Source organism: Actinia tenebrosa, unplaced genomic scaffold (assembly GCF_029948245.1).
Source record: "Actinia tenebrosa isolate PJP-AT-01 unplaced genomic scaffold, QUT_ActTen_1.0 PGA_scaffold1__47_contigs__length_23844297, whole genome shotgun sequence".
In the NCBI taxonomy this organism is placed as follows: domain Eukaryota; kingdom Metazoa; phylum Cnidaria; class Anthozoa; order Actiniaria; family Actiniidae; genus Actinia; species Actinia tenebrosa.
In genome coordinates, this window is record NW_028292578.1 from 2,694,504 (window position 1) to 2,720,937 (window position 26,434).

At 39.8% G+C, this 26,434-nt stretch overlaps 2 protein-coding genes across 2 annotated transcripts; one reads left to right on the forward strand and one right to left on the reverse strand.

Moving 5' to 3' along the window:
- Positions 1-697: 697 nt before the first annotated feature.
- LOC116303373 (hatching enzyme 1.2) lies at positions 698-9,762 on the forward strand. The gene is made up of 7 exons (XM_031712902.2): positions 698-837; positions 1,326-1,415; positions 1,520-1,699; positions 2,231-2,345; positions 3,079-3,263; positions 3,837-4,055; positions 9,433-9,762. Exons 1-7 carry the CDS (start codon positions 738-740, stop codon positions 9,714-9,716), a joined length of 1,173 nt encoding a protein of 390 aa, XP_031568762.2. The 5' UTR covers positions 698-737; the 3' UTR covers positions 9,717-9,762.
- A 9,186-nt stretch (positions 9,763-18,948) lies between these two features.
- On the reverse strand, positions 18,949-20,415 carry LOC148909697 (uncharacterized protein F54H12.2-like). Its single transcript, XM_089033472.1, has one exon. It carries the CDS (start codon positions 20,413-20,415, stop codon positions 18,949-18,951), a length of 1,467 nt encoding a protein of 488 aa, XP_088889598.1.
- Between the last annotated feature and the right edge of the window lie 6,019 nt (positions 20,416-26,434).

Here is a 26,434-nt window from a genome sequence, read left to right on the forward strand (position 1 = left end):
GACGTCTTTTAATTTTCGTTCATATATAACTTTCATCAGTGTCACCCTTGGATACCTCGATCAGAGTTAGTGTCGTTTAAAACGTAACATATCAGCTCCTTTGTCTAAAGAGATAGAATACGAAAAACGACGTTGGAAACTCAACGGGCTCAAAACAATGTGAGACTATCAATCGACAAAGCTGAAAAAAGGTTATGGAATACTCACAAATTTAACATTGCGTTCAATGTAATGATTAAAAGAAACAAACTGTTAAAAAGGACATTAAAAGTTAAAGTTTCTTTTGAAATTAGTGTCATTGTCCAAGGACTATTTGATGTATAAGATAACCTTTTATTTTCTGGATGATATACTGCTGCGCAAATATTTAAATAGTTGTAAGGACTACTTGAGATCAACTTTTAAATCTCTGTTTACACGTCTAATCGTCTTGAAATATGAATTAAAATTTTAGCAGCAGCTAAGGTCACAAAAAAATGCTACCGAACAAACATTCATTGAGTACGTGTTGCACGTTAATGGAAGTTACAGTGCTCACTAAAGACATTTGTACAAAGGGATGTTGAGAGTCTTGATGAGCTGTTGATTGCTTTAAATTACTTTCCGATTTTAATCAGCAATGTATACACAATCCATCTAATGGATTCTAGTCCTGTTTTTAAATCGTTGTTTATTTTAATTAAATGTAGGACACACAACTGCCAGCTTTCTCGGTTGTTAACAACATACTAGAACGTATGCATCTGAGCGGTAACTTTGAGAAAATGAATCGCTTCTCTTTGATTATACTACTGCTGATTGCGACGAATTTCCTGGCAGTTGACGCCACTAACGAAGGTTGGTATACCTTTTTAACTAATCTTCCAATGTAAAAGGCTTTAGTTAAGAAGGCATTTATTTTTGATTTGTTAAGAAGAACCACATCAAACGTTTCACACTAAATTTAAAAACTTTGCCCCCATTTTTTTATGCAGTGGCCCAACTAGCCTCGGGCATTATTTTTTCCTTAACGGAAGTGACTGGGCTTTCGACTTAATCGTGCAACAATGCAAATTTTTTTCGTATTACAATTCCGCATGGAAGACATTTACTTAGTTGTTTAGTGCAGAGAGAACCCCTGCTTCATAAAATTAAGAAACTCTGGTGCGCATGACGGAGTGTTACCATCATGGAACTTGCCGAACAAAATTTTGTTCGAGCCACAAGTTGGACAATTTTATTGCCCGTAACTGCACTTTTAGTTGATAATGTAGAGAACTCAATCCTCTTCCATTGACCCCAAATATTCATCATAATTAGCCACTTTTCTTATTTGAAAATTAAAGGAAATAAAATAGAAAGACTCAGACTTAAGAGGGCTCTACTTAACAATCCAGATACATCTGTTACAGACAGAATCATCGTCACTAATACAGGTACAAAATGCTTTTTGAACTGAATTCTCTATACTGTAGATTTTTTGGATTTTTTTCCTAAAATTTTGTAATGTCGTGAGGGATTAAATGAAGGATTTATTCAGGAAAAGATCAACATCTGTATGAAGGCGACATTGTTCTGACCGACCATGATGACGTAGACACTCGTAACTATGGTGATGTGAATGGACCAATAGAAAAGACAGTCAAGAGGAATGCTCAATGGACACGTAAAGGGTTATGGCTAACAAAAGAGGTTCCTTACGAGATTCATAGTGATTTAGGTATGCACTTGACTTGAAAGGGAGAGGTGCATTTTTTGATGCTTAGGTAACCTGTGATTTACGATGGACTAACATCCCACGGGGGAGGGGTTAGTGATATTCTTAGTCGCTTCAGTTTACATGATTCGCTTATACTTTCATTAAGTTTAGCATCAGCAATGCTTAGCTGTAATCCGGCCTTGACTACAGACTAATTTGTACAGGTTTTGTCTCGTTGAGAAAAAAAACAATCGCAAAGAAATGACAGAAATGCGAGGATTGGGTACCTTGAAAATTACTCATTTTAATTCCCACGGACTTTTAATGAATAGAACCTTAGAACGGTTTCTGTAGGAAACCAGAAAGAACACCAGTATATATATATCAGTCATACTACATATAACTGATCAGAGAGGAATATTTCCATAGACTATATTTCCATCGGAACAGACTGTTTCGCAAAAATCAAATTTCTTTTAGTCAATGGCGCGCTAAATAGACTTTCCTTTATGCCAAATGATTTGGATAAATTTTTGAATGCATGCGTTTCAGTGGACTACAAAGTAAACATCAAAGCTGCAATCGAGCAGTTTACACGGCACACGTGTGTGCGATGGGTACCGCATACTAACCAATCAAACTGGGTCAAGTTCGTAAAGAAAAATGGGTAAGTAGACGAAACAAGAGGAACATGGTTAATTTGTTGTCGCAAAGAATATCTGAACTTACATTACTTAGGCACCTGGTAAAGAACTGCATTTTCTATTATGTTTACACCTGCCTTTGGTAAATCTTTAAAAACATTGTGTATACACCAATATTGTCATTGTCATAAAAATCTTTCAAAACTTTGCAAAATGACGTATGATGACTGACACAGAGTCACTAGGGCCAGTAGAAGACAACACAATACGTTATACTGTTTATAATACACCAATAGGACGTTTCCACGATAGTGTCATTTGACTCACACTATCAAGAGGCTTTGATAATTTTCTTTCTTATTCAAATTGGTATTTCTTCATGCGAATTGTAAGACACATAAAAATGTGGTAATTAACTGACAAAAATTGTGCAAGGGATTCTGGTATGTAGTGGGTGTCAGCTTTGATCTGCTACGTTCTTGCTTCCCCCCCCCCCCCCCCCCACAGTTTTCGTTTCTTCCATCTTTATTTCACCTTATAAAATTTCATAATTTTATAAATTGCTTTTCCCAAAATAAAATAGTTTATTTGATTTACATGGTGCGTAGAAATAAACCTGGTTTGTTTTTCAATTAAAAGTAAAACTAAAGTTTATTTCTTTGTGAAACGTAATCTAGTAGACTTCATTTTACAACTTCTTTTAACAGGTTTGTCAGTTATTGGTATATTTCTAACATCTTCTTTAAAACGTTTTAGTTGCTATTCAAGTGTAGGGCGTAAGTACTGGTTAACAGGCCCCCAGGATGTTAGTCTGGGCAGCGGTTGTAATCATCGAGTTACGATCATGCATGAGATGCTCCATGCTGTTGGATTCTGGCACGAACAGTCTAGACCTGACAGAAACCATCATGTGGAAGTTATGTGGGAGAATATCGAAGAAGGTAATTTATTTGACTTCGCTCTCGTAATAATCCCTCATGGTTATTATATAATCATTCGTTCGTTTAAGATTGAGTTCACTTCAATCAATCAATATCAATCAATAATTTATTTAAACACGTATCGTCCAAGAGCTTATAAAAATCGTTCAAAATACGAACGTGTACAAAAGGTTAAATATACATTAAAAACTATATCACACTATATTACGTATATAATTAAGGAGCTAATTTCTAAAAAGGTTTCTATACTATTGAAAAAAAAATTACTATGCTTTAAGATGCTTTTATTAAAATAAAAATAGATATGTAAACAAAAAGTAAGTAATTAAAAAAGAGAAAAGAACCCCCCTCCACCGGACCTTGCGTGAGCACCATAAGTAAAGGTCCGGTGGAGAGGGGCTCTTGCTTGCTTGTTTGTTTCCCTCTTCTTCTTTTCTTCTTTAGCGCTTAGGATCCTTGTGTGATAAAGAGTGGATAGAGTTTTTCGAATTACTTGTTTATTTTTACACGAGCTTATCTTTACAGATTAATGTCATAGCGCACCACATTCAAAAATGAACATCTTTTTTCCAGGCAAGGAACACAACTTCAATAAGTACAAGAGAAACAGCATAGATGTGCTAAACACGAACTATGATTTCAACAGCATCATGCATTATGGGAAATATGGATTTTCCAAAAACGGCAAACCAACTTTGTTAGCCATCAAAGATCCTAAAAGGGAACTTGGTCAACGAAATGGATTCAGTGAAATAGATATCATCAAAGTCAACACTCTCTACGACTGCAAAAGTAAGATTTTTAATTTTCAAAAAGTCTTGTGTGTTTGACACTATTTTTGATTGTGCTACATGAGAGATAACAGGGACCGCGATAGGGGATGGGCTGAGAGGAAGCAACAACTTAGACGTCTCCAAACTTTGATTTACTTGTTTACTGTTTAAAATATATCCATATCAATGCAATAAATATGTATTAAATGCCCCTCAAAACATTAGAAATTCAAGTGCCAAGGGTGTCTCCCCTTCCAGCAAGATCGAAAGTCCATGAAAAATATATATTTATGGTATTTGATAGTTCATAATTTACAATTTACCTAAAGAGCAAATAACAAGTTTGGACTTACGAGCACCTTTTCAAAAATACTAAGCTTTGGCTAGCAAGCTACGGAGTCATACCGCACCTTTATCCGGTCTTCCGCTTCAGTGTATTCAAAGTAAGGCCTATAGTCCATGCTTTTTGCCTGCAAATGGCCAAAAATGACCTATTTTGCATTCCTCATAAATTATGCAAATTTTTTCAAAAGATGTGTGAATGGTCCAAAATCGATCAAAACCATGGGCTATAGTCCATGCTTTTTGCACGAAAATGGCTAAAAATGACCTATTTTGCATTGATCATAAATTATGCATATTTTTTCAAAAGGTGTGAAAATGGTCCAAAATCGATCAAAACCATGGGCTATAGTCCATGCTTTTTACCCGAAAATGGCCAAAAATGACCTATTTTGCATGCATCATAAATTATGCATATTTTTTCAAAAGGTGTGAAAATGGTCCAAAATCGATCAAAACCATGGGCTATAGTCCATGCTTTTTGCCCGAAAATGGCTAAAAATGACCTATTTTGCATGCATCATAAATTATGCATAATTTCTCAAAAGGTGTGAAAATGACCCAAAATCGATCAAAACCATGGGCTATAGTCCATGTTTTTTGCCCAAAAACACCCAATTTTCAAGGGTCATAAATTATGCATATTTTTTCAAAAGGTGTGAAAATGGTCCAAAATCGATCAAAACCATGGGCTATAGTCCATGCTTTTTGCCCGAAAAAGGCTAAAAATGACCTATTTTGCATACTTCATAAATTATGCCTAATTTCTCAAAAGATGTGAAAATCGCCCAAAATCGATCAAAACCATGGGCTATAGTCCATGCTTTTTGCCCGAAAATGGCTAAAAATAACATGTTTTGCATGCATCAAACATTATGCATATTTTCTCAAAAGGTGTGAAAATGACCCAAATTCGATGAAAACCATGTGCTATAGTCCATGCTTTTTGCCCAAAAACACCCAATTTTCAAGGTTTATGAATTACGCATATTTTCTCAAAAGGTGTGAAAATGGTCCAAAATCGATCAAAACCATGGGCTATAGTCCATGCTTTTTGCCCGAAAAAGGCTAAAAATGACCTATTTTGCATACTTCATAAATTATGCATAATTTCTCAAAAGTTGTGAAAATGGTCCAAAATCGATCAAAACCATGGGCTATAGTCCATGCTTTTTGCCCAAAAATGGCTAAAAATAACATGTTTTGCATGCATCATACATTATGCATATTTTCTCAAAAGGTGTGAAAATGGTCCAAAATCGATCAAAACCATGGGCTATAGTCCATGCCTTTTGCCCGAAAAAGGCTAAAAATGACCTATTTTGCATACTTCATAAATTATGCCTAATTTCTCAAAAGATGTGAAAATCGCCCAAAATCGATCAAAACCATGGGCTATAGTCCATGCTTTTTGCCCGAAAATGGCTAAAAATAACATGTTTTGCATGCATCAAACATTATGCATATTTTCTCAAAAGGTGTGAAAATGACCCAAAATCGATGAAAACCATGTGCTATAGTCCATGCTTTTTGCCCAAAAACACCCAATTTTCAAGGTTTATGAATTACGCATATTTTCTCAAAAGGTGTGAAAATGGCCCAAAATCGATCAAAACCATGGGCTATAGTCCATGCTTTTTGCCCGAAAATAGCTAAAAATGACCTATTTTGCATGCATCATAAATTATGCATATTTTTTCAAAAGGTGTGAAAATGGCCCAAAATTGATGAAAACCATGGGGTATAGTCCATGCTTTTTGCCCGAAAATAGCCAAAAATGACTTGTTTTGCATGCATCATACATTATGCATATCTTGTAAAAAGGTGTGAAAATGACCCAAAATCGATCAAAAACATGGGCTATAGTCCATGCTTTTTGCCCGAAAATGGCTAAAAATAACATGTTTTGCATGCATCAAACATTATGCATATTTTCTCAAAAGGTGTGAAAATGACCCAAAATCGATGAAAACCATGTGCTATAGTCCATGCTTTTTGCCCAAAAACACCCAATTTTCAAGGTTTATGAATTACGCATATTTTCTCAAAAGGTGTGAAAATGGCCCAAAATCGATCAAAACCATGGGCTATAGTCCATGCTTTTTGCCCGAAAACACCCAATTTTCAAGGTTCATAAATTATGCATATTTTTTCAAAAGGTGTGAAAATGGTCTAAAATCGATCAAAACCATGGGCTATAGTCCATGCTTTTTGCCGGAAAAAGGCCAAAAATGACATATTTGGCATCCGCAATAAATTATGCAAATTTTTTCAAAAGGTGTGAAAATGGCCCAAAATCGATCAAAAACATGGGCTATAGTCCATGCTTTTTGCCCGAAAATGGCCAAAATTGACCTATTTTTTATCCCCCATAAATTATGCATATTTTTTCAAAAAAGTGTGAAAATGGCCCAAAATCAATCAAAACCATTGGCTATAGTCCATGCTTTTTGCACAAAAGTGGCTAAAAATGACCTATTTTGCATCTTCCAGAAATTATACATATTTTTCAAAACGTGTTAAAATGCCAACAAATCGATCAAAACCATGGGCTATAGTCCATGCTTTTTGCCCAAAAACACACAATTTTCAAAGTTCATGAATTATGCATATTTTTTCAAAAGGTGTGAAAATGGTCCAAAATCGATCAAAACCATGGGCTATAGTCCATGCTTTTTGCCCGAAAAAGGCTAAAAATGACCTATTTTGCATACTTCATAAATTATGCCTAATTTCTCAAAAGTTGTGAAAATCGCCCAAAATCGATCAAAACCATGGGCTATAGTCCATGCTTTTTGCCCGAAAATGGCTAAAAATAACATGTTTTGCATGCATCAAACATTATGCATATTTTCTCAAAAGGTGTGAAAATGACCCAAATTCGATGAAAACCATGTGCTATAGTCCATGCTTTTTGCCCAAAAACACCCAATTTTCAAGGTTTATGAATTACGCATATTTTCTCAAAAGGTGTGAAAATGGTCCAAAATCGATCAAAACCATGGGCTATAGTCCATGCTTTTTGCCCGAAAAAGGCTAAAAATGACCTATTTTGCATACTTCATAAATTATGCATAATTTCTCAAAAGGTGTGAAAATGGTCCAAAATCGATCAAAACCATGGGCTATAGTCCATGCTTTTTGCCCAAAAATGGCTAAAAATAACATGTTTTGCATGCATCATACATTATGCATATTTTCTCAAAAGGTGTGAAAATGGTCCAAAATCGATCAAAACCATGGGCTATAGTCCATGCCTTTTGCCCGAAAAAGGCTAAAAATGACCTATTTTGCATACTTCATAAATTATGCCTAATTTCTCAAAAGATGTGAAAATCGCCCAAAATCGATCAAAACCATGGGCTATAGTCCATGCTTTTTGCCCGAAAATGGCTAAAAATAACATGTTTTGCATGCATCAAACATTATGCATATTTTCTCAAAAGGTGTGAAAATGACCCAAAATCGATGAAAACCATGTGCTATAGTCCATGCTTTTTGCCCAAAAACACCCAATTTTCAAGGTTTATGAATTACGCATATTTTCTCAAAAGGTGTGAAAATGGCCCAAAATCGATCAAAACCATGGGCTATAGTCCATGCTTTTTGCCCGAAAATAGCTAAAAATGACCTATTTTGCATGCATCATAAATTATGCATATTTTTTCAAAAGGTGTGAAAATGGCCCAAAATTGATGAAAACCATGGGGTATAGTCCATGCTTTTTGCCCGAAAATAGCCAAAAATGACTTGTTTTGCATGCATCATACATTATGCATATCTTGTAAAAAGGTGTGAAAATGACCCAAAATCGATCAAAAACATGGGCTATAGTCCATGCTTTTTGCCCGAAAATGGCAAAAAATAACATATTTTGCATGCATCAAACATTATGCATATTTTCTCAAAAGGTGTGAAAATGACCCAAAATCGATGAAAACCATGTGCTATAGTCCATGCTTTTTGCCCAAAAACACCCAATTTTCAAGGTTTATGAATTACGCATATTTTCTCAAAAGGTGTGAAAATGGCCCAAAATCGATCAAAACCATGGGCTATAGTCCATGCTTTTTGCCCGAAAACACCCAATTTTCAAGGTTCATAAATTATGCATATTTTTTCAAAAGGTGTGAAAATGGTCTAAAATCGATCAAAACCATGGGCTATAGTCCATGCTTTTTGCCTGAAAATGGCCAAAAATGACCTATTTGGCATCCCCAATAAATTATGCAAATTTTTTCAAAAGGTGTGAAAATGGCCCAAAATCGATCAAAAACATGGGCTATAGTCCATGCTTTTTGCCCGAAAATGGCCAAAATTGACCTATTTTTTATCCCCCATAAATTATGCATATTTTTTCAAAAAAGTGTGAAAATGGCCCAAAATCAATCAAAACCATTGGCTATAGTCCATGCTTTTTGCACAAAAGTGGCTAAAAATGACCTATTTTGCATCTTCCAGAAATTATACATATTTTTCAAAACGTGTTAAAATGCCAACAAATCGATCAAAACCATGGGCTATAGTCCATGCTTTTTGCCCAAAAACACACAATTTTCAAAGTTCATGAATTATGCATATTTTTTCAAAAGGTGTGAAAATGGCCCAAAATCGATCAAAACCATGGGCTATAGTCCATGCTTTTTACCCGAAAATGTCCAAAAATGACCTATTTTTCATCCCCCATAAATTATGCATAATTTCTCAAAAGGTGTGAAAATGGCCCAAATTTTATCAAAACCATGGGCTTTAGTCCATGCTTTCTTGTAGTTTAAGGGTTTGTTATGAATGTATTTGAATGTAGTCTAAGGGTTTATTATGAGTCTCAAAGGTCCTTGTAATAATCTTAATCATGATATTAAGAAGCAAATATTGACATCCAGTTAAATGACGTTTTTCTTAATACATATCTTATATGTTTTGATCAACACAAAAGAAAAATAAATAATTATAAGATAGAATAGTAGGAGATGTCCTTTAACTCGATGTGATCTTCATCAGACTATCATTGGCAGTAACTTATCTATCATATTTTGAAACTTATTCTTTTCCAGGCACATCTTCAGTTGGCTGGAGTTCATGGACTTCTTGGAGTGATTGCACCGATGATTGTTATAAAATTCGTCAAAGGTTTTGCAGCGCAGTTGACAGAAATAAAGTCTGTCCAGAAGCTGACGAAAATGGCATTGAAATGGGGCTCGTGGATTGCACACAACAAGAATGCAAAAGTACGTTTAAAAGAATTGGGATAAAATATTTGCCAATCTTCCTTGTGAAAGCACAAAGCGCGAGCGCACTTTCATTAGCATCATTCCTTTTCAAAATGACGTTATGGTAATTCGTATTTTTTTAAATAAAACTCTGACTGTTTGTTTTTTTTCTAACACTTCTTTCGTGTTTTGCCAACCTCTGCGTGCTTTACAAATGCACACAACGCGTCTTTTATTTCTTCGTCACAGCTCTCACAACAGCAACTTTAAACCAATGGACTCCTTGCATGTGACGTCAAAGCAGCTCAATCTGGGGAACAAAACAAAAACAATCCAATCTCCTGAGAATTGGAACCTATTGTTTTAAAACCCATTGTTTTCGAATTGGATCCTAATAATTCAAATATCTTCGTATATATATAATAGGGATACCCCTCTTTTTTACACGTCATAAAGAATAAGCTCTGTATGTCCCTTATTTTCATAAAAGGGGTATGTTCCATACCAACTATTATTCATTATTTTTGCAAAGTCTTCCAAGTTTTCATGCAAGATGTACAATGAATTCATGTGTCTTATCTTGTGGTCACAGTTTGCACTAGATTATATTCGGACCGTAGTCAAGTCTATGTACAAAGTAAATCAACCTTCTAGTAGTATGTGGGGACTATGGATAGACGACTCATTATATTCATAGATTCAAGAAATGCAATAACCATGGAAACGAGAGCAAAGGGGAAAGGAGGGGAGGGGAGGGGGTGCAAAGGCGCGCTAGCTCAAGCCCAATCTTGAATGAACGAAAAAAAAAAAGTGCATGCGCAAACCAAAAGATGAGGTGACGTCACTACATGCGCGCGCAAGTAAAAAAAAACAACAAAATTTTTGAAAAAAAAAAACGTTTATTTTGGAAAATGATTACAAGAAAGAATTACGGTTTAAAGATGGTCATAAGTTATACATTTTCAAGAGCTTTTTTAACACCATATCCAGCACCGGCGGCTATAGCACCTCCAGCGGCAGCTTTGGCAGCAGCAATAGCAGCAGGAATGAGAAACAGGGGTAAGAATCCTCCTCTTTGACCACGTCTTCGTCGTCTCAGTGGCCGAGGAGCAATGGATGGCATGAGAGAAGATGGCAAAATGCCTCCTTTCTGTTTTCGACGCCTTGTTCTTCGTCTCTTTCTTCTCATCGTCATGTTATCGCTTTGGTTTTGCCTCTATCATTAAACAAGCAAGTTGCAAATTTTATTTATAGATCCCACTCGGGTGCTTGCTTTAACTGTTTAAGCTCTTGAACAAAAAGAGTCCCCATTTCTACCACCTTTACATTTTCATATCCAAGAGTTTGATCGTAATGAGGTTCATTGTTTTTAAAGAGCATAATTTCTACAAGACGAGCATTATGATTGTGTTCTGGTGGAAAAGCGAGTAAGATGGTTCGACGTCCTCCGCCAATATTTCGTAGACAAAACGCAAAAGCGTTTTTGTTCAAGGGGTCAGGTATACCAAGATCGTCCTGAAGGTGATAATGTTGGATGAGATTGTTTAACGTAGAATGAAATGCCCTGGCTCTTCTTCGACTTTGATAACCCTGTTTGATGATTTCCATTTGACTGTGATAAGATTGATAGAGGTAGTAGGATGCAGCTCCCACGATGATCGGAACACAAATAAAAGTAGGAAGCGATAGCATACCTTTTTTGTATCCTAGAAGGATAAAGAGCAATAAATTCTAGAACCTTTTCAATTGAAACGGACCGTAGTGTCTGCTACCCATAAGAGGGACAATACATTTATGAGCGTGCTGCTGGTGTTCATAACATTTGTATTCGAAAAGGACACGGATAACGTCATGCCACGTTCAAAAATGGATAGGATGTTAAAAGCCTTTTGGGAAACAACAGAACCATCCAATTGCTACACAATACATTTTGAAGAGGGCGTGGCCTGGGATAGAGACAAAAATGAATATTGTCCGTGCATGTCTTGCAAGATGGCATTGATGAAAGCCGCTTACATCAATGCTCAGAATAGATCAAGTGACGTAACAGCTGCAAGTGCTTATAAAAACGCGGTAGGACTAGACTAGCAAGCACTCTTTTTCTCGTGCAAATTCACTATGGCTAAAGGCAAATCGGAATCAGGAAACCAAAATCAGCTATCCGTAGCTAAACGCCTCGAAAGTGAGATCATGATTGTGCAAGGTATGTATAAACGATACGTACGATTGATGGTGGACCACAATTATGACTTATTAAACAAAGAATATTCGATGTACGGTTGTACCAACGATCGAAATGCAATAAAGCAAGTTGGAAACACATTGTTGGCGCTGATGAAAAACTATACGAGGCTGCTTCAGGACTATACTAGAGAATGCTTGAAATGTCAGCGCTACGACGGATGTAAACGGTCATGGAGGAGGTATCGTTACGACGACGAAGATCATGACGATTCTGATTCTGACAATGGAGCGGCAGCAAGCACCATCGAAAGTGGAGATACGGTGTACTGATGGACGCCTGAATCCTATAAATAAGAAGGATGAAAGGAAAAAAAAAAACATATTAGATTAATTTTATGAAAAATGATGCTTTTCAAGACGTTCTGGGTAACGTACTTACTCTATTTAATTAAACTGTTAGAATCGATAAAAAAGAAACTGTTCATTGAGTTGGAAAAGACGTTTGAAAGAAACACCACCAGAAAAGTACACAGATAAGAGGATATATAGACGTTTTCAAACAACAAAACAAAAAAGAGCGGAATCATGGGCAGAAGACAACGTGGCGGGAATAACGTGTTAATGGCCATAAAGAACCAGGCGTCAAAATCATTAGTTCAACCACTGATTAACAAAATTGGAAAGACGATTGAACAAAAAGCATTAACAGCCACGAGCAAGATCAAAAACAAAACCGTAAGTGGATTGTTGAGAAATCAAATAAGAGCAGCAACACCTTATTTGAAGAATATGGTAACCAAACAGATTGGTGGCCGTCGTCGAAGGAGAAGGAGGAGGAAGAGGCATTGAAGGGGCGTGGCTTCAAGGACAAAAGAATTTCATCATTGATAAAAATAGCACGGAATCATTGAAGATAAAAAGCCAGTGTTAGGGCCAGTTTAAACCAAATTCATACCAGTTGCCTTTAGCTCTTTGCCGTGAAAAGAAGTCTCTCAACCCTAGAAAGAAAAGGAAAAACGTTAATCTTGCTGTTTTTACCATGAGAGTATTTGATTACAAGATTTTGCGCCACATCTGTAACATCCAAGAACAAAAGTTTAGACCTCTTTTGCAAGATGAACTGCTACTGGAGTTGTACAACAAGTATTCAGAAGCCATGCAAGAAGCTTTACACTCTCTAGAAGGTCATGTAGCTTTACCGCACAAATGGTTTTCCAGCGAATCCTTGAGCCAGAAAGTCGAAGCTTTAGAAGATGCGTATGATGCAACCACCAAAACTGTACGAACAATTGGAAAGAACGGCGAAAAATACCCCGACTTGGTCCCAGTCCCCCCACCTGAAGAAACGAAAAGAGGTAAAAAGCCAGGACAAAAGAGAAAGAAGATAGAACCCAAGAATGCTACCAAAAAAAGGACAAGTAAAGAATCCAAGCGTCCTAAACTCACTGAATCTTTACCTCCTCCTCCTCCACCTCCATCTGCACCGGCCCCATCACCTTCAGCCTTACCTTTGGAGTGTGTGCAACCACCTGTACCTGTAATTAAAGGGGAAGCCATAGAACCACCGCAGCAACAACAACAACAGCCATTATCCACACCCAACAAAGATAAGGATGAAGAGGACAAGAAAAAAGAAAATGAAGAAGAAACTGCTATGGTTCTTGACATTGAACGTCAGTTGCAAGAATTTTATGATCAAATGTGTGCGGGAATGAAAACGTTGACCATTCATGATGATAATTAGATAGAAAAAAGAGAGAAAAAAAGTTAGCAAATTGAATGTTATAAATTAAAACCACTTGTACTCATTTTTGATTGTTATAATTGTTTTTATTGATTTAATCAAATAAATTTTGAATTACAGGAAGAGGAATGGATACATTTGTTTTTTTCTTGCGCCGTCTCTTTTTCTGGGGATTTAAACTTCCGCCCATGCCTCGCTTGACACCTAGGATTTTTCCGGCTTCCTTTTCGGCTTGATGTTTTAGTTCTACCGCAGCACTGGTAGTTTGGTCCCGCAACGATTCCTTCAAGTCTTTTCCTTCTAACGCGTCTTGTATAACTCCTTTAGCTATGTTTTCGGTGCTATGTACAGCCACGTCTTTCACCTTGTCCATGACTGGATGAATGGTATCCATTACTGTCTGAAAACGACGCCCTATCCCTAATCCCCCTCCACGCTGTACTCCTCCCCTTGGCCTTAAAGGAATGTACACAGGAATAGAGCCTCCTTCTTGAGGGGATGGACTGTAAACAGGCATATCGCCTCCACCTTCCTGGGGATTATACACAGGAATGTTCATAGTTTGGCTTAGTTTTTTTTTTTTTTTTTTTTTTTTTCTTTCGTTTCCAATTAAGCTTTTTTCTTTTGTAAGCGTAGAGTAATGGTGGTGGTGGCTCCGTCCAGTTCTTCTTCTAGGGGTAACAGATCCCCTCGTTCGTCCTCCAAGGTGATCTCAATGGTTTGAAAAGCTCCAACACCCAAAGGACTGTATTTAACGTGTTTCGGCTCATGAGCAAACCCTTTTAAGCGTGTTGAGCCCTTCCCACTGGCTGGTGGTTGAAAGTTCATCTGAAGCGGAACCATGTCTAGTAAAGGTTTGTTTATGTTCCCCACGACGATGGGATCCACCAAGTTACAATGGACATAGACTCGTGTGATTTCAGAGGGTCGAATAAGGCAATGAATCGGTTGGAGGCTTTGAATACGACGTTGTACCACATGATGATGAGACCAATCGTGAAAACCCTGGGGATAGTTCATTCCATTATTTGAATCTTTTGAGTCTACTTCAAAGACATGTCCCACGAACCCTTTATGAGAAGGACTCTTTGGCAAAAAGTCTAGTTTGAAGAGTTGAATTAAGTCGTTGGAGATGTAAAGAGTCATATGGGAGACGTTGGCCTGGTGGGCATAAAATCCAATATGCGCTTCCACTTTTGACGTTACAGAATTCCACTGAAAACGTTGACGGAAAAAATTGGGAACGTCAGGTTCAAGCTCAGCATCCAAGATGAGGGGATGAGAGACTGTGAGACTGAGAAGCTGTTTCAGGGTAAACCCCAACTTTTCTATAAATCCAGATTTATAGAAATAAAGATGGTGGTTGGCTCGAGTAAGTCTCAACTTTTTTGGGTTGTGGGGTTGCCACGACAAGAGGATTCCTTGTCGAGATAACACACGTTCAATGTCTTCAGGCATGTAACTGCTGACGTCATCAAAGACATAGAGGTTGGTCATTCGGTTGGTTTGAAACGTTCTTTGAGAACTGGACCAACCATGAAATGTTGAATAGTATGTCCCATGAACTTGTGTAGCCATTTGTTTGTTTAGAGCGGTGCAAATGTCTTGCACATTATTCCACTCTACAGTAGGGTCCAAGATCCCGTTGGTCTCCCATATTCCGTTTCCGGTGCTGATCGCTTTAATCGAGAGGTCTTTAAAGACGACAGTAGTTGCTCGGGGCTTTAGGCTTGGAAATGCAATGTTAATCATACCCAATTCCCATTCTTCTTTTTCCATACGGACCATAGAAGGAAGTCGAGCCGTAAACTTGGAAGGATGATTGTCTGCGTAATAATCTTTGGACTGATTGCTGAGTAACGTAAATTCCATGATGGATTTGTGGTTGGAAGACAACGGAAAAAATTTCAGAGCAATCAAAGTAGATTGACAAGAGTCAATAAAGGTAGGGCTTCTTCCTTCAGTACTGGCAATTTTAAATTCAATGGTTTCCACATGAGACTTGGCAATATAGCGTTTTAGAGGGTTATTGGGTTCTCTATAGCGCAGAACGTCATGACCGTCATTGGGCAGAACAATGTCAATCAATGGAAATTTATCATGTCCAACCACTTCGTACACGATGAGATCGGTGTAGACCAACAAGGGTTTGTGACGCTCTACCACTTCAGGCATTAAAATGGACTGAACGTAAACACCCCATTCGTCTGTCAATCTCCATGGTTTTGGTAAAAAGACTTTAAACGTATGGGCACTGTTGTCGGGGGTCAGGGCAGTGGGAGTACTGTCAAACCACATGACAAAAGGCTCCGTGATACTATCCATGATCAGGACAAGTCGATGACTCGTTTGGCATTAATCCACTCGTTGTATTGTTCAGGCCACCCCTTGTATTTGACCAACACTTCTTCTTCTTGGTCTTCTCCTTTTTTAGATTTGGCACCAACCACGGCCTTTGTTCGACGCTGTAAAATCTTTTCGACTCGCCGTACTCCTTCGTTTTGTTCTTGATCAGCTACCTTTTGTAATTCCTGGGTATAAAACGTGCCTTGAATATTTTCGGCGCCATTGAGGTCTTCTAACCGGTAATAAGGTGGCGGACCAGGATCACGTTCACGAATTCGAAACCATTCTTCGGACCATTGTGGGAGGTACCCTTTGCGAAATAGAGTAGCTTCTTTACTGATTCGTACGACATCTCCCACTTGATACTTATAGGCTTGTTCGCGAAACGCCTCTCGGCGTTGATAATAGTCGCCATACAGGGTCTGTCGAACTTCATCTTCGTTGGTCAAATGGACCGAGTCCGGAGACCGCTTGATACTTCGATGGTACGAGGCGTTGTAACTCGCCACAACGTCCTGAATTACGTCTACCCATCGATAAGAACCCGTTTGATAAAACACTTTCCAAAGCCGGGTTTTAATAGAACGCTGGACGCGTTCTACGATTCCAGACTTGATTTTAGATTCGCTATGAATCAATCGTGTAGGGTAGGCAAAAGGAACTAGTTTGGAGGGCTCTTTCAGGTACTCTTTGAACACAGCATTGTGGAATTCGGTTCCCTTATCGGCATGCAACGTGATAGGAGGCTGGTGACCATCTTCAACGGCTTGTTTCAAAACAAGGTCGTACGCTCTTTGGCTCTCTTCCGCTGTTTTTCGCTTCATAGGTTGAACCCAGAGATAACGCGATAAGACGTCAATGACAAACATAATCCAGGCGTAACCATCATTATCTTTTTTATGCCACTGCATATCCGATAAATCAATTTGCCACTGATCATCCATTCCATGCACTACAAATGGGCGTCGCTCATATTTTTTAGGGGCGGGGCGGTGCATTGCATACGTAGTTTGTGCTTCCAACCAGGACTTCATTTGCTTTTCTTTGTCCTTCTTTTCTTGGATTTTAGTGTTGGTGGGTTTCGGTTTTACACTTGGGCTCTTGTCGGGGTGGTTGTGTTTGAGCCAAGGCTGCAGACCGGCGTAGGCGGCGGGTTGCTTGGCGCCAGCGGTAAAGTACGATTTGAACCATTGGTCTTGTTTTTGAAGCTGCTGTTTGTTTTTCTTGGGGATTAGTTTTCTTCCCCCCTCCATGGTCAGTGATAATGATTTGTCCTCCGCAGCACGAAAATAGAAAACAGCGAGTTTTTTGACTTCCTCCTTCGTTGTGGTCAATGCAAAGTGGGGTTGGAGAAGACGAGAGACACTGCTTTAAAAGGCTCCACGCACGACTCATTTTCAATCACTTGATCAGAAGAAATAAGATGGAGGATGTTTTGTCTTACAATCCGCGATGGAAAACTCCGTTAAACGTGATGGTGGTAGGACCTGCTTTGGCCGGAAAAACGACCTTTATTTATAGATTGCTTCGTCACCGTAACTGGCTCATGGACCGACCTCCTAAAAAGATTGTCTATTGTTATGGGGCGTGGCAACCTTTATTTGAACAAATACGCGATGAATTTGAAGTACAGTTTGTCGAAGGGTTACCCGAAAAACCGTACGACTATTTTGTCAAACCTGAACACCAACCTGGATTAATTCTGTTGGATGATTTAATGAGTGAAATGTGTAACAATACAAGTATAGAACAATGCTTTACCAAAGGAACTCACCATTACGACGTCACGCTTGTGGCATTATTGCAAAACGTATTTCCCAAGGGAATGCGGACCGCTTCAGTCAACGCTCACATTCTGGTCTTGTTTCCCAACCCCAGGGATAAATTACAAATTCAAACGTTGGCCCGTCAAGCGTTCCCTGGCCAATGGTCCTGGGTCAAACGCGCTTTAACTGAAGTCAAACGTCACCCTTATGAACCAATCGTATTGGATTTTCAGCAACAAACCCCGGATGCTTATAGAATAAGAACAGATCTCTTTCCCGAAGACCTTTCAGTCACAGGACATCCGTTTTCAAGACTGTTTCTCCCTTAGCAGTTATTAGATTTTTCTGAAAAGATTAAGAAAGGAAAAAGACAAGAATCCTTGCTGCATGATGGACTTTTCACAATCCTCCTGGCCTGTTACCGACGACTCTTACAACCCCAACGAATGGACCTACGTCACTGAGAATGGGACAATTCAAAAAAGTTATTGGGTAGGATTCAGTATGCCTCCTTCGTATTTTTACAGTGTGTTGGAAACGGGGGAGACCTTTTCAAGTGGTCATAAAAATATCCGTCAAGCCTACAAGGAATGGGTGGCCAAGAAAATAGAAAACAATGAACCTTTTAAAATGATAGTAGATTAAATCAAAGAAACCTGTATGTTAAAGTGAAATAAATTAATTTTATTGAAAATTATTTGTGTTTATCTTGATTATAACAACAACAACCCTGACAAGGGTGACCCAAGGGTCCTATATACGCTTTTTTAAACTGTCTAAAGACTTTGGGAGGAATCATGACTTGACACACAAAGCGGCATACAGTCTTGTCATTGGTAAGATAAGGTCCTGGGAATGAGCGGTAAAAATCTAGACTCTCAATTCCACGAGTTCGATGATACAAATACGCTAAGCAATAATGTCCACAAACAAAGGTCTTATCACCCTGAAGGTGATGTTTGGGTAAAGGGTTGGTTTTTTCCAGGATAGCTCCTAAAAACTCATGATCTCGATATCGTTCTTGTCCCTCATTACCATAAGAATCAAAGATGTCGATTCCGTCGCTTTCTTGATGTTGATAGAGCGCTAGCCAATGACTTCCAGGTTGATCAAGAGGATCGACATTAAAAACCATCCCCCAAGGGGCTTTGGGTTTGTGTTGTTTTAAAAGTTTTAACGTTTCATCCGAAGCCTTGGTTCCTGCGTACGTAAAGCCTGGTTGAGGAAAATTCTTAGGATAGCTTGCCACCACATCAATCTGATGCGTTGATAATTGGTTTTGAGAGTTCATTTTTTTTTTCTTCTTAGCTGTCACTTTTCTTAGTAGCTGTATTTCATGCTAACATTCTTATTTCCATCAATCCATAGAGCGTTTTCAAATTCTCCGTAGGCGACAAGGGTCGTGCTTCCAGTAGTATCTTGGTCAAAATCCACATCAATGTTTACGATTCCCAGGTTGCGTCCATAATTATACCCGTGATTCTGGCGACCATCAGGATTGAAGTTAAAGGCCAGCAAGTAGTTTCCGTCTTTATAGTCGCTTCGAGAAATACCTATAGAGGCGGATTCTTTCATGTTTCCTGAGAAGCTGGAAAGAGTTTCATATCCTTCCACTTTGTCAAACGAGTTTAAAAAGATGCGTTCCATGGGAATTTCTTGACCATCCAACGTGACTCGTACCATTTCTTGATGCATGTCTTTAAAATTAAATACGTTTTTATCGTAGGCTCCTGTAAACGCTGCTCCTTCTTGAAACCCTATAAACATGTAATTGGGTCGAAAGCCTTGCCATACGTTTTTAAAACTTGTCTTTCGACGTCCATCGACGATAGTGTGGGTGGCAATGCGTGACGTCATACAAGGATAAACAGCCATTTTTTTGTGGTTTAACATGGAGGTTTCATTATACAAATGCAGCTCAGGTTGAGCTTCCACATGACGAATTTTGAGTACAGGGCTATTGGGTACAATGCGAAATTTTGGAGCAGTGACCACGGGATCTCCCGTCATCAGAGCCAAATTAGGAGAATTCCAGCGTATACGAAAATCCAGTTGACATCCGGGTGGCAAGTATTTACTGCACTGAAAAATGTCGATAATGGGGGTAATGACAAACCGCACTTTACGATTTGCGGCAATGCAGAGTTTATGTCGAGCCGAAGCTCCTGCATTAGGCCTGGGGCGGTTGTGAAGGGCATTGAGCGCTGTAGTAATGGTGCCGGCTTCATTGTTGGCCAAGTCTGGAATGGGGGCTAGATGAGGGTCGGTGTCGTCAAATTTACCAGGGGTGTCGGTAGCCCATCCTTCCGAAGTTAACCAAGTCGTTTTTTCTTCATCGGAATGGTTGAGAAGTCGAGCAAAATAGGCTTTCAAATGATACGATTCTGACGTTTCTCCAACAGATTCGTTATTAATTTTCAAATCAAATTGTTTGATGAGAGAATGACCAGTATTGTTCACAGGAAAGACTTTATTGGCACTGGTTAAGATGGCTGTGCCGTCGTTGGTCAAAAATTCAACTTCGTATTCCAAGGTGATCATGGTCATGTCGATCCAGCCACGGGAACGAGGCACGGTAATTTCCAAAGGATTGGTCGTGGATTGAGATTGATAGTACGATTCCCAACGCGATTTTTCGACAGAGGTGTCTACAGGAAATGGAACAAATAGTTCGCTTAGATGTCCTTTTTGAATCTTGGGGGGAGGAGCAGATAGAGTCCCCTCTTCTTCCAACTTTGTGTACTTGCGCTTACTTGAGGAAGCGGTAGATCCTCCGTATTGAGCCATCCTTTTTTTTTCTTAAAACACACAAAATCAGCGACTACAGCTAATCAAACTCAACTATGAACAGCGCTAATACTATCACGACTGTAAAGAGGAAGTAAATGACCTTTTATTTATAGTCTGAAGGAGTAAAAGAAACGGGAGGTTTGCGAGCTCGTTTGGCCTGCATCTTGGAAGGCGATCCTTCATTCATCAAATTAAGAATTTTTTTAGTGACGAGAACTTTTATGTCTGCTTTTTTCTTGGGTGTGATAGAAGGGGAGGCTTGAACATCTTTATTTTTACGAATCAAGGTTTGAATCCGCAATCGTTTAGCCTTGTTTAGATTTTCCAGTTGTTCCCGTGTTGGACTGCGATAGGATGGAGGAGGAGTGCCTTTGATTCTCTTGTGAACAGGGGTCTTCTTTTCCGACATTTCAGAATAGAACCGCTTTCGAGTCGGTTTGGTGGTGGTAGTGCTGTTGTTGTTATGGTTGGTTGGCTGGTTGGTTGGTGTCGATTTAGAACCGCTCCTCGAATGTCTTGCGGTAGCCATTTGATGATTTTGAGCCATGATTAGAGAATTGCTGAGTCGTATCTTATCGTGTATGGACAATAGAGGATCAGAAAGTATTGTCTTGGTTAATGTATCAGTGTGTTCAATAAATGGAGCATAAGGGTTTTGTTGAATGGATTGGTTGACGGCCATCATTTTTAACAACCGATCAGAATTTACAGTTCCGTCTGCATTCAGTCCAGCAATAGCTCCTCCATGTTGTTGTTGTTGCGCTTCTTCTTCTTCTTCAGATCGTTGTTTCAACTTCAGCGTTTTCAAGTCATGAAGCATACGATCCCACAATACACAAGGAACCACATAAGCTGTTTTTGATCGATCCGTCATCCTAACTACAAGGTAGTGCCTACAACTTTTTCCCCACGAGTCATCAAGTAGACAGGCCTCCCCTTTATAGTCACCACAGCATTTGTTCCACCTCCTCCACGCTGACGGCGTTTTAGTTTGAAAGGTCGTCGGTAAGGAAACGGTTTGCCTACGGATTGGTTTGGTAATTGATCAAAACGAGTGTGAAATGGTTGTTCTACAGGGCCATAGTCTGGATAAGCAGGACCCAAAACACCCCGAAGCTCTCGTTTTCCTCCCAACTGTGTTTTTTTGCGTCTTGATCTACGTTTCTTGGCCATTCAGTAATTGATTGAGTTCGTCCAAAAGGTCTTGGTCTTCTTTTAACAATGGTTCAGACAGTAAAGAAGGCTCTTGATATGCTGGTTGTTTTGGACGTGATGGTTTCCTACTCGAGACTTTGTCTACGGCCATTTGAGCTCCTGTACTTATACCCTGATGTAAAACCTTTTGCCCCACTTTTTTAAGGGCAGGAACGGCTGCTTTAGCCATGGCTTTAAACACTTGACCTGCTAGTACAGCTCGCGACCCCCCTCGCTGAGATAAAGCACGACGTAGTGCTTTAGGAGACTGGTGACGAAACGCTACATTGGTTAACAAGCGCTTGGCATTGCGAGGGAGTTTGGTTTCCATCTTGATCTCTCCATTCATCACTTTGCGTGTCATTTGTTGTAAAGCACTTAATTGTTCGTCATTGCATTCTCGAATTAAAGGAGTAGCTTGAGACGGATGGCAAACAGCTAGAGCTTGTACAAAACTACGCCCGTCCGTCATTGTTTAAATCTTGATTTCACTGAATGTTGTACTCAAAAATCACTTTCTCTTTATACGTTTGGCATGTCGTAAAAATTTCAAGTATGCTTCTATCCCTCGATAAATGTCATTCCCTTGCTCTTCTTCTTTTTCTTCTCTTTGTTTGTTTTCCGATGGACTGATGGCATGGGATTCCCTTTCTTGACCCCCCTTTTGCATTGGATAGGCTAGTTTATTGGGATAGTCGTTGCTCCGGCTGTTGCTAACGAGTTTCTGGTTTTGTTCTCTTTTTTTAAGAATGGACTGAATTTTGTCGATTTCGTGGCTGGCTCTAGCGTGGTCGGTCATGGAATAAATTGTGTTTTTACGCACGTTGCTCAATTCCTGGTGGCGCGCTTGTAATTCCGCATCACTCATTGTGTTTAGAATAGTATTGGAAAGGGGTCTCAGTTTGAGTAAATGAAACAGTTTTTGTAGCTCGTCATCAATAACATGGAGTTGGGCTTTATACTGCTTGTTGATTCCTTTTAATCTTGATTGTGACTTTAAGTTTTTCTTTCGTTTCTTTAAACTTTTCCAATATTGAACTAATTGCTCACGCGATAATGAGGACAAGTCGGGTAACTGTCTCAATTCCCACGCATCATCATCATTCTCTTCGAAGGTATTTTCTTGTTCGTCTTTTCCTATTATTTCCTGAAAATCACCACTTTGATCACCATTTGCAAGTTGATCATCACCCGTTGTAACTTTATCATCACCATATGTTAAAGCCACATCGCCACGGATACCTTTGACGTCACCCGATGATTGCGATTTGTGGTGATTGAAGGGGAGATTTGCAGGGATTTCAGACTGCAGAATAGATTTCCACTGATCTAAAGTCAGAGCCATAGCTGTTCCTGTTTTCTGAGTCACGTCTTCGTTTTTCTCCTGGTCCATGTCTATGATACTGAGTTGAATGCCATGATGTGATAATACAAGTAAATAAGGTCAGGCTTTAATAACCGTACGGTAAGGTATGAATACCGTTTTCGAGTCGTCGTCTTTTATTGTACACCAACTTTAGCTCTTTTGTCATCGGGACGGTTTTTAATTGGCGTTTCACTACATCCCTTTGGATTTTGCGTGGATACTCGACACGAATCCTATCTTCTTCATTGATCCCCGCCAACAATTCCATCATGGATTGAAAATGAACCAGTTGTTTCGTTTGAGGGTTCAGACTAATGCCTTTGCATTTCACCACCTGCTCTGCTTGCTTGGTTCGGTAGGCATAGGATTTAGGGCCCAAAGCGACAAACTCTTCGATCCAGTTGGTTTCTGGGTCACCGCATTCGTCAGACCAGCGACCTAACCCGTCACCTATTTCAATTTCGTCTTCTCCCGGAGCGGATTTGTAAACACACGAATCCGTATCGTGGTAAATCACTCTGCGTTGTAAGTGTGAAAGAACTTTATACAAGCGCAATCGTGCCCAGGCTGTGACGAATGAAGCCAGTACAACATTACCATTCACATTATCTTCAGTGGCTTCATGCATTGTTTCGTATCGAACTTGAACCAAGCTGTCATTCAACAGCAACACTTTGACCACACTCAGTGTGTCGTCATGGAGAATCCTAAAGTACTCTTGAGGGTCACTGATGTAAAGGGTTTTAGCCTTAAAGGGGGACTGTGCAAATTTTCCCCAAAGGGTGTTCAGGAGAAAGTTTAGCACAGGTGCGCAAGCCGGCATTCTTCTAATCTTGTCATTATTCAACTGAATTCCTTGTTATTGCTCTACTTGTTCACAAACCTTTGCTTTTGGTCTTCGGTTATGCATATTCTGGCCATCCCCGACCTTCTAGTTCAACTTCAACTCTCGAATGTAATCACGAATAGCGTTCGCTTCGATGGCGGGTAGGCACACTTCATGAATTTTATGATGAATCTCATATCCTTGACGACCGCCTCATTGCATTCAACACGTGGTCCACTTAACAACCGACGATCGTTGCGGTCGTGAAGGCAGTCGTCTTGACATCGTTCTGAGCAGCCTGATAGCATAAGTCCAAATCATCATTTTTCCATTAATATGCATAGGCAAAGACTGGAACGTAACAAGCCCTCGTGGCGGATCTACTCGCACTTGACAGTACAAACTGTGCCACTCCCATTGATTATTATCAAAATGGACAACTTGGAGGAAATAGGGTCGCGACAACAATAGAGGGTTGGGTGATCAATGGATATTCCTCTTCCCACATTGGGAACCTCTCCGTCGCTAGAGAGACACGACATCACTGTAACTGAAATTGGCGATGGGTGTAGAAGAGAATCATCGCCTGACGCATACAGACTGATGGCCATTGGTTCTACCTACCTCCAAAGAAAGCCTCCCGGGGATGCCAAAGGTCTCAGCGAAGAGAGTTTTTCCGGCGACTGTTGGACCGTTTTTTCTTCTCTCCCATTCATGACCCATTTTTCTACCACGTGAAGCCTTTTTCTCGTAGTTGGTGGGTGCGTCCCTCTTGTATCTTCGTGCAAATCTTTCATGGTCTGCACGCCTGACTGTTGAATGTTGTTCCATTTTTTAAAACACCATTCACCAAACCCTGAAAATAAACTCCGTGATATTGGTATATTGTGCGGGGTCTTTCTCATAACCGTCTACTTTTGTGCCCATGATAATTTTTTTCTCCCTCAAAAAGATAGACGGTCTGAATCGGAGTGGAACAGGTGCTGTTTGCCTCACATGTCAACCATTCCAAGCCCTCAGAGGAGGGATATCCCGAACCGATACCCATAGTAGGAACGACTCCTAGGGTTGGGGGGTTAAAAAGTTTATGTTAAACACCCTTAAACACATTCTTGCTAACGTGACCGTCCTGTAAAGGGATCGACTGTGTCACCTTCCAGATTAAATGTCGAAGAGTGCAAACTCTCTTTCCATCTGACCGTGAACATCCGGGCGACAATACGCATTATTCATCTCCTTGTAGGATCAACACTTGATCCTTTTTCCCCTCTTCAACCACGGAGAAGACTTCCTTTTCTTCAGAGCCATGGCTTCCTCCCATAGTATTGTCCTCTACGGGGTCGGACATGTAGTGGGGTTGGATGGAGTGTTAAAGAAATGAGGAACCAGCCTTTCCGGGACCTTTGCAAATCAAAGGTTTTCGGAAACTTGAGCAAGTGCCACAGGATAAAACCAAGGAATCTTTAAAGACAACTTTTAACTCTAAGCTCATGGTGATCACCTTGCCGCCTTGAAACTACACATGGGCTTTTTCCTTGTTTGATCCCCCATTCTAAGATTGGGGTAGGAATCGGTACGATTTGAAATTATGGGGCTCGGATAAATAATCTCATGCTCTGGTTGAAACGCCCATCCACAAAAGGCGTCTATCGGATCAAACACACATAACCGCGGACGGTCCCGGCCACACAACCCCCCTTGACAAGGCTGGTCAGCCGGATCGTTTTGGCAAGCAGACACAAACACTTAATGGCGACCGCTTTGTTAACATATGATCTCTTCGAGACACCTGCGTCCTCAAAATCGAAAAAACAATAGCGAACTCTACTCTGGTCGTCGTTAACCGCCCTCTGGACAGAGACTTTCTCTGTCTATTGGTTTGAACAAACAAAATGCTGGCACGCAAATCATTATGCTCATCGCAGGTTTTACAGAACAGTGGTAACTGATAACACCATGGTCCTTTTGTCATCTTGAGCACCGGTTTTGTTTGTTTTTGCCATATGTCGACCGCATTTCACACTGATGTCCGCACCATTGTAGCGCTGACAGGTGGAATGGCTGCAATGAAGAGTAATGGTACAACTTTGGTATCTGATCAAAACACTTTTGATTCTCCAAAATTCAATATGACAGTCTTCGCACACAAGGATTGATGTACTGCGTTGATCGTAGTGGTTGGTCGAAACCTTTACATTTGAGACAGGATCGTGTTCATTTGTGATGGTCTTTGTCGTTGGTAGCCCCTTGGTCGCATCGGTGTGCAAAATATCCCCGCCCCAACTAAGCCCGGATGGAAGTTATTAATTCATGATGGTCACAACGATGGTTGAGGTAGATGGTATGCTGACAGTTATGTGTTTTTTGGCAACATATAATGACCCGGCGCGCAATTTCATCGGAAACCTTGAATAAGATGCCGGGATGTTGTCTTTCTGATCCATGGTCTTTTGTGGAATTTTTTTTGTGCAATTCGTCGTAACCGCAATGGTTCATGTCCATTCCAATCCTGATGGCATAATCACCAGGATCTTAGGTTTTCTTCTCCTGAGATGTGTTTGCTTACGTCATCATGCACACGGGGTTTACACCACTTAAAATGGCTCGTCCCATGCAATTGTTCGAGTGGG

Excerpts from the sequence above, each read along its gene's own strand:
- LOC116303373 (XM_031712902.2), top strand. The coding sequence starts at position 738 with ATGCATCTGAGCGGTAACTTTGAGAAAATGAATCGCTTCTCTTTGATT. Across the intron at positions 838-1,325 it reads AGTTGACGCCACTAACGAAG|GAAATAAAATAGAAAGACTC; the intron begins GTTGGTATACCT and ends TGAAAATTAAAG. Across the intron at positions 2,346-3,078 it reads AAGTTCGTAAAGAAAAATGG|TTGCTATTCAAGTGTAGGGC; the intron begins GTAAGTAGACGA and ends AAAACGTTTTAG.
- LOC148909697 (XM_089033472.1), bottom strand. The coding sequence starts at position 20,415 with ATGGCTCAATACGGAGGATCTACCGCTTCCTCAAGTAAGCGCAAGTAC.